The sequence below is a fragment of the Typha angustifolia genome, chromosome 6 (genome assembly GCF_048772165.1).
Source record: "Typha angustifolia cultivar Huaian chromosome 6, ASM4877216v1, whole genome shotgun sequence".
In the NCBI taxonomy this organism is placed as follows: Eukaryota; Viridiplantae; Streptophyta; class Magnoliopsida; order Poales; family Typhaceae; genus Typha; species Typha angustifolia.
Window position 1 is genome coordinate 6,060,929 of NC_133244.1, and position 13,329 is coordinate 6,074,257.

The following is a 13,329-nucleotide window of genomic DNA, read 5'->3' on the forward strand; positions in this document are numbered from 1 at the left end:
GTTCTTGTTATAGTCCATCAAGGCAAGGCTTCAATAACTAACATAGGAAAATAAAACTCAGCCACTGCAATGCACATTAGAAACCATCAACTTCTTTCTGCAATATAAGTGTAACACTAAAGAGAACATATAGCATCACATAAAGTCTCACATACTCGGGTTGGCGCAAATTTTAATTTCTCATTTGCAGCCACTCCCATAAATCATTGGATACTTAAAAGTCAAAATATAGCTAAATTTTACTCTAGAAATGTTTGTATACTTATTCTTTCCATTATTCACTCGCCTGCGAGGTCACACCAATCTATAATCGAGCCTTAGCCTGGTTTGCTGGTGAACTCTGCAGAATTAACGATTAGTGAGAACTCATATCTACAATTTTAACTAGTTAAGTGGAGCGATGCGGCTTAAATTTTACCAGAGAAATGCCTTTCGCAGCTCTTTCTGCTAGATAAGAACATGGCTTGAAGAACTCGCCATATTGCTTTGACCATTCCTCCAATCTCGAGTGCACATACTTCACTCCAAGAGAATCGGCCCAAAACATTATCCCGCCCCTAATTTATAACAGACATAATGGCGTGAGTTTACAAAGTATATGAAGACAGTTTCTCATAATCTAAGTGCAATTTAAGAAATAGACCTGTAAGGAGGGAACCCCATGCCCATGATCGAAGCAATATCGAGGTCAGATGCCTTGACAGCAATGCCCTCGTCAAGGACGCGGCATGCCTCATTGACAACCGGAAGGAACACCATCTCTACAATATCTTTATCTGCTAACTTCATTAGCTGCACAGTGAACACAGAAAGGCAACAGATAATGATGCTGTCACATAACAAGATCAACTGGGCATGACCAAATTAAAGTTGTGCGTGTCTGTCAAACCAGCCTTAGTTGGAAAGAGTAAACAGATGGACATTAACATTTCTTGGAACTTGAGCATTAAAATGGTCTCAGAATCTCAAGGTTTACATTATTAAGCAGCATAACATGAAAAAGTATAATCAACTCAATCAACATGATATAATCTTCAGGGAGTAGTTAGTTACTAAGAATTTACATTATGAATCATCCATTGTGAGAATGTATAATCAAATCATTTGACAAGATATGATCTTCAGGCAGAAGTCACTAAAAGATATCAACACGATCAAATATTAAGCAATACAAGTTTTAAAGGTATAGACAACATAATGAAAAAGAAAACGATGACTTAAGAAAGAAAATCATGTACATATATAAGAAGAGACTCATCAACACGGTAGCTAATGACCTAGCAATATTATGGGAACCTCAACTGTCTACAATACCAGAGCAATAGCTGATTTGGCTTAAAGATGGCAGGTACTGTGGCTCAGACATCATTCAAAACTATCAATTATATAATGTAGCAGGGAGGGTCTAAAACAGTCACAATGGCCACTACTCTGACCCCCCATGAACTTTTTTAAGAAAATTGATTACAAGATGAGCTGTATGATACATACAAAAAATTAGGATTTGTTCCCAATTACTCCGAGTCGGCTATAGAGACCCTTGTTCCACTCATGTCCATTTAGTGCAAGGGTTTTGAAAGCTCATATGATGCAAGACCATCCCAAATTTAGTGCTATTAGCCTACTGAATTGCATAGAACCTGTCTTTTCACTGAATAAAACAGTGACACCAAATAGATTCCTGTAGGATACTGAAATACTTAATTTGACTAACATAAGTGTGGGAATACAAAATAACTACATGAAATGCGCTATCTCAGATCCTCTACTAGAAAAAAGTAGCAATTTTTCTTCTTTTACAGAAAATCTGAGATCAAGTTTGTTCACCCAGTAAAGCATGACAAAAGACAGTCATTATTGAGAACTAATTCTACTACAAAAATTTAAGTTCCAGAATTGTTTAACTTGAAAGTAACAGGAGACTGAGATGGAACCTGTGGGTCAGGGGTGGTGCCTGCCATATTCCTTGATTTCTCAACGTATTTCATGATTTCAGGGTCTGGACTTGCCTTCCGCTTTTCATCATACTTATAGAACCCCTTTCGAGTAGCTTCACCTGCCAGAAGTGGCACAGGAAATGGATAGTATTTAAAATATGACCAAAACAAGATGAGAATATGATATAGCAGCATGAAAAATGGGATGGCAAGATTGCATCAGAATACATGACAAGGTTACAGTTTTTACCTGCTCGTTTATCCTCCAGCATAATTGAAATTAACATTGATTTATAGACCCTTTCTGGGAAGTTCTCAAGGTATTGCATTCCTGTAGCTACCGCGACCCCAAAACCAACCAGATCGGCAAGTCTGTAGGAACGGGAACTTTATATAAGACTTGGCTTAATATAATCCATAAATATATGCCCATCCAATTTTCCTTAAAAATAATAATATTGAATGAAAATAAAAATAAATTTATAGTACTACCTGCTTATTTATTTATACCTGAAAGGACCCATTGGCATGCCGAATTTGGTACATGCGCGATCAATCTTATAGACATCTAGGCCACAATCGACGAATAAGAGCGCTGACTGGGTGTAAGGAAAGAACATCCTGTTGACTGCAAAGCCAGTACAATTTCCAACTACTATTGGAGTTTTACGAATCTTCTTGCCAACATCCAGCAAGTCCACAACAACTTGAGGAGAGGTCCTTTGAGTGCGAACTATTTCCAGTAGCGGCATTATATGTGCGGGACTGAAAAGGGAAGAGTTACTAGGAAATCAGGGAGCAAAAATTTCAAAGCAGACATGTAGAGGCATATTCAAGCATGACTCAAGAACATAAGACAGTTCATACGAAATGTTACAGAAAAATATATCTTGCATTACCTAAAGAAATGAGCACCAACAATTCGATCATGAGACTTCGTTCTTTCTCCAATTAGATTCAAATCTATTGTTGAAGTGTTACTAGCAAGTATGCAATGTGGAGAGCAGTATTTTTCTAGATCAGAAAATATTTGCTGCTTCAGGGACACCTTTTCAATTACTGCCTGTGATGACATCATGGTCAAAAGGGCAAAAAAACAGAAGAAAATTAACTGAGCAAGATAGGCAGGGAGGAAAGAATAACAGAATGAGATTTGACTCACCTCAATCACTAGATCAACATCTTTGAAGCATTCATAATCGAGAACACCTTTGAGTAGAGAAAGAGTCCTCTCAAACTTCTCCTCTGTCATCTTCCCTTTCCTGACACGACTCTGCAAATTTGCTGGAAACAGAAGAGAATAAATAATAGGTGTATAAGGAAATAAAACTAGATATAAGAAAATCTTTGCTACTTGGCAGAGCACCGTACAGGGTGAAGAAAGATTAAGAGAGCTAGCTATACCTCTGACTCTGTCAATGCCTGCTTTTAGGAAATTTTCATTTACTTCTTTAAGAATCACAGGATAATTGCTTAAAACCAGTGCAGTTGCAATCCCAGAACCCATAAGTCCTCCTCCAAGAATAGCAACTTTAGTTATTTTTCTAGGAGCTAAACCCAAGTCAGTCACACCAGGAACCTGTTGTGGTTATAAAAGGCAGTAGGTTAGTTTTAAGACAGTAAAACAAGCCCTATTAACTGCAGAACAAACATAAATGACTTTAGAATAAAAAAAAGGAAGCCATTTTATAGTACAAGCTTCATGACAATTCATGCAACACAAATCAATGTGTATCACTTTGTGTATTCATATGCCAATATAAATATCATAATACAATTCACCACTACTTACTCACCACCCAGCCACCATCCCCTCAAACAGTAAAAAGAAAAAGAAAAAGAAAATTAGATAATGTAGAAAGAAAAAAAAACATCATCATATATGAACTTCATTTCCACTTGTAATGCAAGGAAATTCCTGAACCGATATTGGAATATCCGATTGGAATTATCATTCCCCAACAAATAAGCGCGTGGACTTTAATGAGATTTATTTCAAGCTTCACACGGAAAGGCCTCCTCTTATTCTAAATTTAACAACCTTAACACAATCTAACTAAGGACATTTTTGGAAGTCTGGTAACTAGAATATGTTACCCCTGGATAACATTCGTCTAAAAACTGAGGATACATCAAGAGAAGTTCACAAAATAATTCCCCCCTTGGTTGGAACAATTTATCCGAGCATAGTGGCATAATCTTGATCTTTCCTAAATTTCAACATTGCTGCCTTATACAGCCCATGAATAGTAACCCATTTTAGATAAAAATAAGTGTGAATAAATGCACCATATCACCTTCCAAAATGAATCCTACAGAGTTACACCTTTCATCAACTTTCTTTCCATTTCCAACAAATAGAGGAAAAGAAATTGGTCGTAAGCCTTCAGATCCAGGCTTCAAGAATGACATCTAGAAGACAGGAAATTTTATAAACCAAACCATGAGCCATGGGCCAGCATGTAGTAGGGTGGCAATACTCGCATAGAACATGAAAATAATATAATATATTACACAACTAACAAGTACCCAAATCAATCTCTGTTTGTACCTTAGATGTTGCACGTTGAGCAAAGAAGACATGAACCAAGCTCTTACATGTGTCAGAGAAAAGTAGTGCCTGGAAAGAATTTGCTTCCTACAAAATTTGAGTTACACACACCGAGTAAATCTTGCTAATTCTTTGGCGGTAGCATCTTTTGACTCAAACAAGGTAAGGCAATACTAAGGTGAGTCAAAAATAAGTCACAAATACCTTCCAAAGGCCAGCTCGAGGTCCTGAGACTATACCTTCTTCAATAACATCAATACAAACCAATGGATGTTGAACATTTGCAGCTTGTTTTTTAGCCTGAGCTCTTGCAAACTTGAGAATCTCCTTAGCCTCTCCAAGGGGTTCTAGTTTGTCAGTTTTGTAAAGACTCTTGATCCATGGTTTTCTAAATTCAACAATATCCAGAGCCCATCGACGAGCAGTCTTCAGCAATTCATCAGGTGAAACTAAGGCATCAACAAGACCTAATGCATAAGCTTCTTCTCCTTTTATCGACTTGGACAACTGTTATTACAAGGATAAGAAACAATATTGACGTATTTTCAGGAACAGCTTATTACCAAGTGTCAACAAACAGAAAACTTGTACACAAAAAGTACTAACCAGTATCATTTCAAGAGCTTTCGTAAGCCCAACCAGACGTGGAAGTCGCTGAGTTCCTATAATCAAAGAAATTAGTTGCACGTTATGTAGAGAAACATAGACTAAATACATATTGGAATGATGAATTCCATTAGAATTTAGAAGTGACCTTCAATTATTCAAGTATTGCAAAATGCAAACCCTAAAACAAACTTTAAGTACACTATGAAGTACAAAGTCCTCTTAAGAATTCCCATATCATGTAACACTCCAAATATCATACTGTAGTATGCATATCAAGAAGACTTCAACATTAAAACTAAGCATGTGTATCTGCAACTTACATGACAAGGAGATTCCTAATCACCTTACCTACTGACTAATATCCTGTCACCTTAAGCTTACTGAATGATTTCACCTAGTCCTCTTATATATATTTGATACAAACCAAGTTCCTCCAATAACTTATTGGAGCGAAAAAGACGATACAGATTAATAAGATTGGAAAAGCAGTTAGGCTTTTCAAGAGTTTAAGGCAAGAAAGGATAACTTTTTTTGTTCTGGACCTACAATCTTCATCGAAGGAAGAAGACTCTTTAAGTGTTTAAGGCAAGAAAGGGACATTTGCTAGCAAACACCATCCCTTCATAATTCAGTTATCCTCAAGTTGTCAAGTAGTTAAAGCTACTTTAAAGAGAATATGCAACACCAAAACCAAATTTTGTTGCCACAGATGATGTTTCAACCATCTTAGAAGTTAGAATAAGGGATTATTAAGAGAAATATTGTCCAAGCCCCAAGGTGTTCAATAAAATGCTAATCATTATGAGCCGTACGGCTGATAAGAGACTATGTTCTATGGTACTAAACAAAAAGTTATAGAAGCTTTAGCTGTACACTGATGATATCTACTCGATGAAGCAGAGTTAGTGTAGGTTTTTGAGATATTACTTCTGAAACATCACCTTTTTAAGTAGAAGCCATTTAAGAAATATTCACCAGCATTGACTATTTGAAAAATGACAGGCTGCAGAAATATGCTATGGAATATTGAAAGAATCAAATCAACAGAAATCTCCCAAGCATCAAACTTTATCTGTACAATAATATGAGGAAACAGATCTAGTAGCTTGAGAAGAGACTGTAATGAAGTATAACAGTATACAAGTTGGCGAGAGATCCCAGATATAATATCTTATAGAAGTTCAAAAAAGTACCTCCAAATCCTGGAATTACTCCAAGTTGAAGTTCTGGCAGACCTAATTGAGCGGTTGAAGTTGAAATGCGTCCATGGCATGCCTAATAAGAGAATTATGGAAATGTTATGTATGCTGACATGTGTACAATTTCGACCATGGAACAAATGGATCCCCATAAATACCATTGCAACTTCCAATCCTCCACCAAGAGCTAGACCATCAATAGCAGCCACTGATGGCTTTGTTGCCCCTGGTAAGAATAATGAACATGGAAGTCCTCAACATAAATCTTCTTAGGAAAAGGCAAAAATTTGAAAATCAGGATGGAAAGGGAAGTCATGATACCTTCTAATAAATCAGTTATGATTTCTATAGATATATAGCCAACTTTTGGTTGCTCCCCTGTTAAAATAAAAATGCAACATGATAATAGGAAGATACTAGTTGCTTAAGTCGAACAGACAGAAGTATTACTCCTACTTTTTCCTCCTTGAAGGGCACCAAAGGCAGAAATATCAAATCCTCCAGAAAACTTCCCTCTAGCACCTGCTCAATTTCCTAACTATAAGCATCACCTGGTTTCCATAAAATATAAATGACAGATGGAACATTAAACTTCTACACATTACCTGTAACAACTATAGCTTTTACATCATTTCTTTGTAGGGCTTCTTCATACCTGTTTTTTAAACTGAGCAACACTGGTGCAAGACACAAAGAAACAAAGTTACTAAAGGTAAAAGAATACTGGAAAACCAATAAAATAATGCATCTAGATAACTGGACTTTACAGTACTGCCAGCTAGTTGATCAAAGAGATAAAAATAAAAACTTCAGGAAACATATCTTCATTGCAAGGTTGTTGTTTGCAGTTGAATACTGACTCAAAAGAATGGCATTAGGCATGTATATGATGTAAAATATTTCAATTATTTACACAAGGGCACGCAAGACCAAGTAGCCAAGACAGTTTGTATGTTACTGATTCAAGAATAAAAGATGTGAAACCAGCAACAACAATGACTTCAGAGTCCAAGTTATTGAGGTTGCTTATACGAACCATATTTGTCCACTCCTGATACTGCCTTATCTCAAATCCTATGGCAACAAGGTATATCATGCAATTTTGAGTATTTTCTGTCAAAGTCCTCCTTGGTGCTCCTCACCATCTAAGGTCATTTCCAACTCAAATCAACAACATTCTATCTCGTTATTACACTTATGAAGTCGCCCTCAAAATTGTATAGTTGTCACTGTACAGACTTTAGATTCTATGTTCATTCTGCATAGTATAACTTATATTATAAGTAATTATCACTTATTAGACTATGTAGTCAGCTCATCGATTGTCAATCACAAACAGCTTAGAGAGATTCAAAGTGCTAACATATGGATTAGTGCTATTAATTCCACCCATTGTTCAACCACAAATAGCTTGAATCCCACACATTGTTCAACTGCAAAGAGCTTGAATTACTGTTATTAATCCCACCCATTGTTCCCAAAAATCAGAATCCTACAGTAGGAAGAATTCACAATCATCTCTTTATCTTCAATTGTTACTGGATACATCTGTCGCTAATCCATCTCCCATAACGTTCATTCTACATGTCATGATAATAATCGACAAATTAACAGAATAACTAAAATAGAGGAAGAAGATCAGATAACACCGAAACTGACATAATTATCCAATAAAAAAATGGGTCAAACGTCAAGCTAGCTCTGCGGATCAAATTAAACTACTATAATAACTTTCCGGATGCTAAATAACCCCTAAAAAATTACTTATCTCAAACCATAGTAAACAACCAAAAAGAATTATTGCGAAAATCCCGACATCACATCTTTCACTAAAAGGAGAGCTCTTTCTGGATCGCCACCAAAAATAATCACGACCCACGAACTCAAATTCCCAACTCGTGATCAATGAACATGAAACAAAAATTACCATCGACGGAGAGGGAATTAACGGGAGGATTGACGATGGTGATGACGGCAACGCCGTCGACGCCCACCTCCATCTCCGTTGTCCCCTTGGCCATCTCGATCTGGGTCTCTGTTTGATCGCTTTCGCTCCCTATCCTTCAATTTATCGCAGGAAGGAGGCAAAGCCGGACAAGAACAGAAGAAGGTAAGATGGGTCGGCTCGGATTTTAATGTGTGCGTATGTGGGATTGGGGTGGTTGCGTGGCGACATGGGGCGATGGACCCGCGAGCTGATGCAATTAAACTCGCGTGTAGTTGTCAAACTTTCTATAGATACGGAAGAGAAACAGAGCTTTTGACCAAACTAGCCCTCTTCCAAAACTTTTTTTACCATAATACACTATTCTCAAACTTATTTATAAAATAAAATCTAATTTACTGTAGCCCTAATAAAAACGTTGTAGCTTGATAAAACCGTTGAAGTGATCGGCATTTTTTTTTTAGGCAAAAATACTAATCAATTTAGCATTTTTATCTCGTCCTAAAATATTGATCTACTCAGCGTTTTATATATATAAATTCCTTTAATTTAGTCTTTCAGCAATTTAGAGAAAAAATATCTGATGATAAAAACACTAATCAGTTCAGTATTTTTACTAGGGCTACAGTAAATTAGATCTCATTTGGTAAATAAATTTGATGATAGTTTATTTTAGTAAAAAATTAAAAAAAATGAGGCTATTTTGGTCAAACAACTGAGAGAAAGAGTTTTGGATTTTGGGGTCACCCCCAGGACAAGGAGAACAGAAAGAGATTGAGCGTGGGAAACGGGGATTCTTTTTGATCATTTTAGGGGGAAATTGCATTTTAACCCTCAATAATTTGACTTATATATATTTAACTCAACTATTTAATCCGCCATTTTATTTATTTATAGCATTAATTATATATTGACCCCTCAATAATTTTGACTAACTTAATATATAAACAAAAATAACTCTGCCTTCCTATTATATCCTTCTATCTTCCTTTTCTACTGACCTCGTTGGCTAAAAATATATTAAAATACCTAAACTATTCTTCGTTTGAACTCAAGTTCTGGTTTCCCTTATCTTGATCTTAAAAAAAAGATTATTTAAGAATATTAAAGTCACTACTAATCCTCGGTCCTCGGCTTTCCAAGCGTTTCCCCATACCACTAGCAGTAGAATGGGATACGTTTCCCCGCTAGTAGTGCGGGGGAGAAGAGGAGGGAGGTAAGCATACCGGGTGGCCCCACGTACTCGGCCGCAAGTCGCAACTATCTTATCCTAAGGTAGAGGCGTTTCCCAAAAGCTCACGGATCCCGATGTCGTTGGATACGGATTGTATTACTACATCGAGGAGCAATCCTAGCCGTCCAAATATTGATCAGTTCCGTTTTAAAACTTATAGAAGGGAAGAAAAGTTAATTAGATTAATACTCATAAAATATGAGTTATAATAAATTTAAATCATACGTATACAATGTTTATATAAGGGATTTAAACTCATGACCTCTATGTTGGATTATAGTGGCAGCTTAATTTTAAGTATTGTTTGGTTTAGACTAATCTAGGCGAAAGAAAGATAATGGCAATTAATTAAATAACAAAGTCAGTAATAAATTTGTCATATAGGATATTTTAGACATTCATATGTAAGGTTTAGTCCCATATTGCATAAACAAATAAGATGAAAATTTTAAGTCCTATAAGATTTGAAATTACTTTTGATTTCATTGTACCCATGTCATGCCCTCCTTCCATCACAACTAGGTTTTCTCTATCTTTTGTGATCATAAAGAGCTATGAACACAGGATTAATTACTGACAATTATATATAGAAGTTAAATATATTTTATCCACCTATATTTTGGACAAAAATAAAATGGTTTATTGATGCGAACCGGGTCAGATCGGATCATATCAAAGGGAGATTAGGCTCAATGGATTGAGTTTAATTATCTTATCTGGCTATTTAGTTTAGTTAGAGTCTTAGCAGGTTAGGATTTTATTTAATTAGTTAAATTCAGCTCTATGCAGTTTTGAAAAAAATATTCGTATAATATTTGACGCATATCCAAATAATATCAAATCATCTTGATAAGGTCGTCAACCTCAATATCTATAACTTTGATATTTATGACTTCTCCAAATTTGGAATCTATCTACGACGAAACGAAGGGTTAATCTAAGAAGATAAGGAAGACTGGTTTAGTTAATTTGTTAGAGTTTTAACTTAATTGTTGGTTTGTTAGGATTTGTTTGGAGTTGTTTAACTTAGTTGATGAATCCCTATGATGAGTCTCTATATATATGTCGAGGAAAACTTAATTGAAATCTTATGATGATGATGATATTGGAATTGGCTCTGACTTTTATCTTCTTCTTTACTTATATCTAGTCATTGGCACCCTCTCTCACCTACCTTCTTCCACGCCCAAGTCTTTGGTAGGCCTCTTTTAGCTTCTAACATCTCTCTTCTACAACAACTTCTCCCCCTTTCAGAATTAAACCTAACATCTATCTAGCTATTGGTGGGTTATCAAGTTAGGATCTAATTGGCCTTCGGCCATTATTTTGGTCCGAATTCTGTGATTTTAGATTCGTTTGAAAGCTCTCTTCAAGAGTAACAACATATCCAAAATTCAGAAGGATCCGTTGGTTAGATTATTCACAGTCTTGGAAGTTATATGCTTCATCGACTTCCGAACCCGTTGCGGATCGGATTAAGCCGGTTCATAACATTTATCTTACAAAACATATGTTGTACACTATGCCTCTCGAGCTTTTGACTGAACTACAACTATAACGCGGTTAATAAATAAAGATGACAAAATAACTTCAAAACCCAATCCTCAGGTAGAATAACATAAAAATAAGGTGAAATATTATGTTCAAATAAGTAACAATTTCTAAGATTAAAAAAAGAAATGCATGCATAAGACATCGTTATGGCATAGTTACACAAAATAAATAAAATTCATGACGTAAAATAATTTGCTCTCAAAATATCAGAGGACTAAAAACACCATTTTTATCCTTAACATTAAAAAAAAAAAGCCTAATCTTTAATTCTGACGGTCATTGCTGCTTCACTAGCTTTGGGATATTATTATTATTGTTTTTTAATCCAAAACTTTCTGACGATATCCTTCATGGCCATGCATTGTGTTAATATATGATGTGGCGATCCTATGCATGCTATGCTTGCCAGCCATGTACGATACTGATGTTAATGGATTTGTCAAAACTATGCACTTATTCTATTTATCATAGATCAAACCAATTGCATTCGACTTGTCATTTGTACAAGAATAGAGACATGCCTGCCCTTTGATCACAATAGTGACAAACCTTACGAATGAAGCTATGTCCATTTCTAACTTAAAACTTAAGCTTCTCACTAGTGGCCTTCCATTAAAAACAGAAGTTATTATATATATCTTAGGTATACCTTATCCGCTGTACTATATATAAGCGTATAAATAATCATTTAGATTTTTGAAAAGCTATAACTAAGCACATATGTTAGCTTTTTGCGAGTTAAAAGTCATGTGTTAAGCACGTGAATTATAAGTTATTTTTATATAGATTAAATTACTCTCACAAAGATTTTTAGAAGAAAAATATTTAAATAATTTTACTCCCGTCTCATTTCTTAAACGAAAACTAAAAAAAGATCTTGCTCTATTTTTTTCTTAAGCCATCTTTCTCTCAGAGTTTTAGCCTCACTTGAAGATGTGTTTTGCCATTGTGGGTTAAGTTATTGTTAGGATCTCTAATTAATACCGTCTAAGGTAGATAGATAATTTTAATTATCATTTAATAGAACCTAATCTTTTCTCCAATTATAGAGGGATAAATATGTAATTTTAAAGTGTCGGATGTCTAAGGGGTTATAGTTTATTTATACGCCTTCATAGTTTTGGAGGACAAAATGATACTAAGTCAAAGAATAGAAAAAAAAATAATAATTTAGCCTTTGTTTTATACCTCTTAAACCTAACTAGGACTTATTTATATTTTTGTGGGAGGAAAAATCCATAGATGATTCATTTAAGATTAGAATTACAAATAAAATCAAAAGTTGAATTAGTCCATATTATGATATTATCATTCACACATGTCTGTATGTGTAACATTAATATATATTAAAAAAAGAACACATTCACCTCAAGCATTCCTTGACTATGTACTATATTATTATTTGCTATGATTATGGAGAATTTTATTTTTTTTATTTTGAAAAAAAAGTGAGAATTTTAGTAGTGTTTAAACACTCAAGAAATTGAAAACCCAACGTAGTAGAGAGTCAATTTACTTATAAAATGATAGAAATAAACTTATTATTGTTTGCATATATTTCTTTGGGTTATGTAGTATTCATGCAAAAACTACAGGTATTTATTTACAAGGGTACCCATAGATAATTATGCCAAACTTTTGCAATTTGAGCCCGGTAATTTTGCAAATATTCGAATGGCATATCATTGTTTACACTGTTTCCTCGCTATTTACATACACAACCACTGACGCTAAATTACAACCCAAACTAACGAAAAGACCAAAACAACCTCACCTTCTTACAACTCTCACACTTTGCTAACCTAAGCAGCACGCCAAAAGTTTCGAGGGCATTCTCGTCAATCGGCATCTGACCACCCCCCTCGTTAATTAACCCATAGCCTAGCATGCAAGAGCCCTCCCTTTTCCGGCCACCCTCTCCCGGCGGCGCGCCGGCTGCGACCCACCGGCCGCCGCCGCCGCCGTCGCAGACGCTGCGACCTGGTCCATGTGCATCTGCCGGCACCGGCACATCACGCTGCAGAACGCCCGATCCCCTCTACAACCAACAGAGTAAAAAACCCCTAAGAGAGATAGAGAGATAGAGAGAGAGAGAGAGAGAGAGAGAGAGAGAGAGAACTTTCCATTTCCCAAAATAACCAGGAAAAGGAGGGCAGAATGGGAAATCCGGGATCTGGGCATCGTTCTTCCTCACCTGTACATGTATATATCCTTGCCTTCCACCAGCCTTTTCCGGCAAAGGTAGCAGTGTTCCAGGAACGGGGTGGCGGGGGCGAGAGGCGAAGAGGGTGGGGAGGAGG

The 13,329-nt window shown here is 35.9% G+C and overlaps 1 protein-coding gene across 2 annotated transcripts; it reads right to left on the bottom strand.

Moving 5' to 3' along the window:
• Positions 1–76: 76 nt before the first annotated feature.
• LOC140760894 (glyoxysomal fatty acid beta-oxidation multifunctional protein MFP-a) lies at positions 77–8,472 on the bottom strand. 2 transcript variants are annotated; one of them, XM_073097970.1, is made up of 18 exons: positions 8,224–8,471; positions 6,902–6,973; positions 6,753–6,818; positions 6,618–6,674; positions 6,455–6,522; positions 6,291–6,372; positions 5,095–5,150; positions 4,693–4,995; positions 4,489–4,575; positions 3,342–3,516; positions 3,100–3,221; positions 2,837–3,000; positions 2,448–2,702; positions 2,188–2,309; positions 1,935–2,056; positions 644–792; positions 419–557; positions 77–340 (listed from the first exon to the last, which is right to left on the bottom strand). In XM_073097970.1, exons 1-18 carry the CDS (start codon positions 8,315–8,317, stop codon positions 305–307), a joined length of 2,169 nt encoding a protein of 722 aa, XP_072954071.1. In that variant the 5' UTR covers positions 8,318–8,471; the 3' UTR covers positions 77–304. The 2 variants fall into 2 exon arrangements, with proteins under 2 accessions (XP_072954071.1, XP_072954070.1); XM_073097969.1 differs by having other exon boundaries at positions 2,837–3,221; positions 8,224–8,472.
• Between the last annotated feature and the right edge of the window lie 4,857 nt (positions 8,473–13,329).

Coding starts and splice junctions, on each gene's coding strand:
- LOC140760894 (XM_073097969.1), bottom strand. CDS start 8,317: ATGGCCAAGGGGACAACGGAGATGGAGGTGGGCGTCGACGGCGTTGCC. Junction 5,151..6,290: donor AGTAATTCCAGGATTTGGAG/GTACTTTTTTGA, acceptor CTTTGATTATAG/GAACTCAGCGACTTCCACGT. Junction 793..1,934: donor GCACCACCCCTGACCCACAG/GTTCCATCTCAG, acceptor TTCACTGTGCAG/CTAATGAAGTTAGCAGATAA.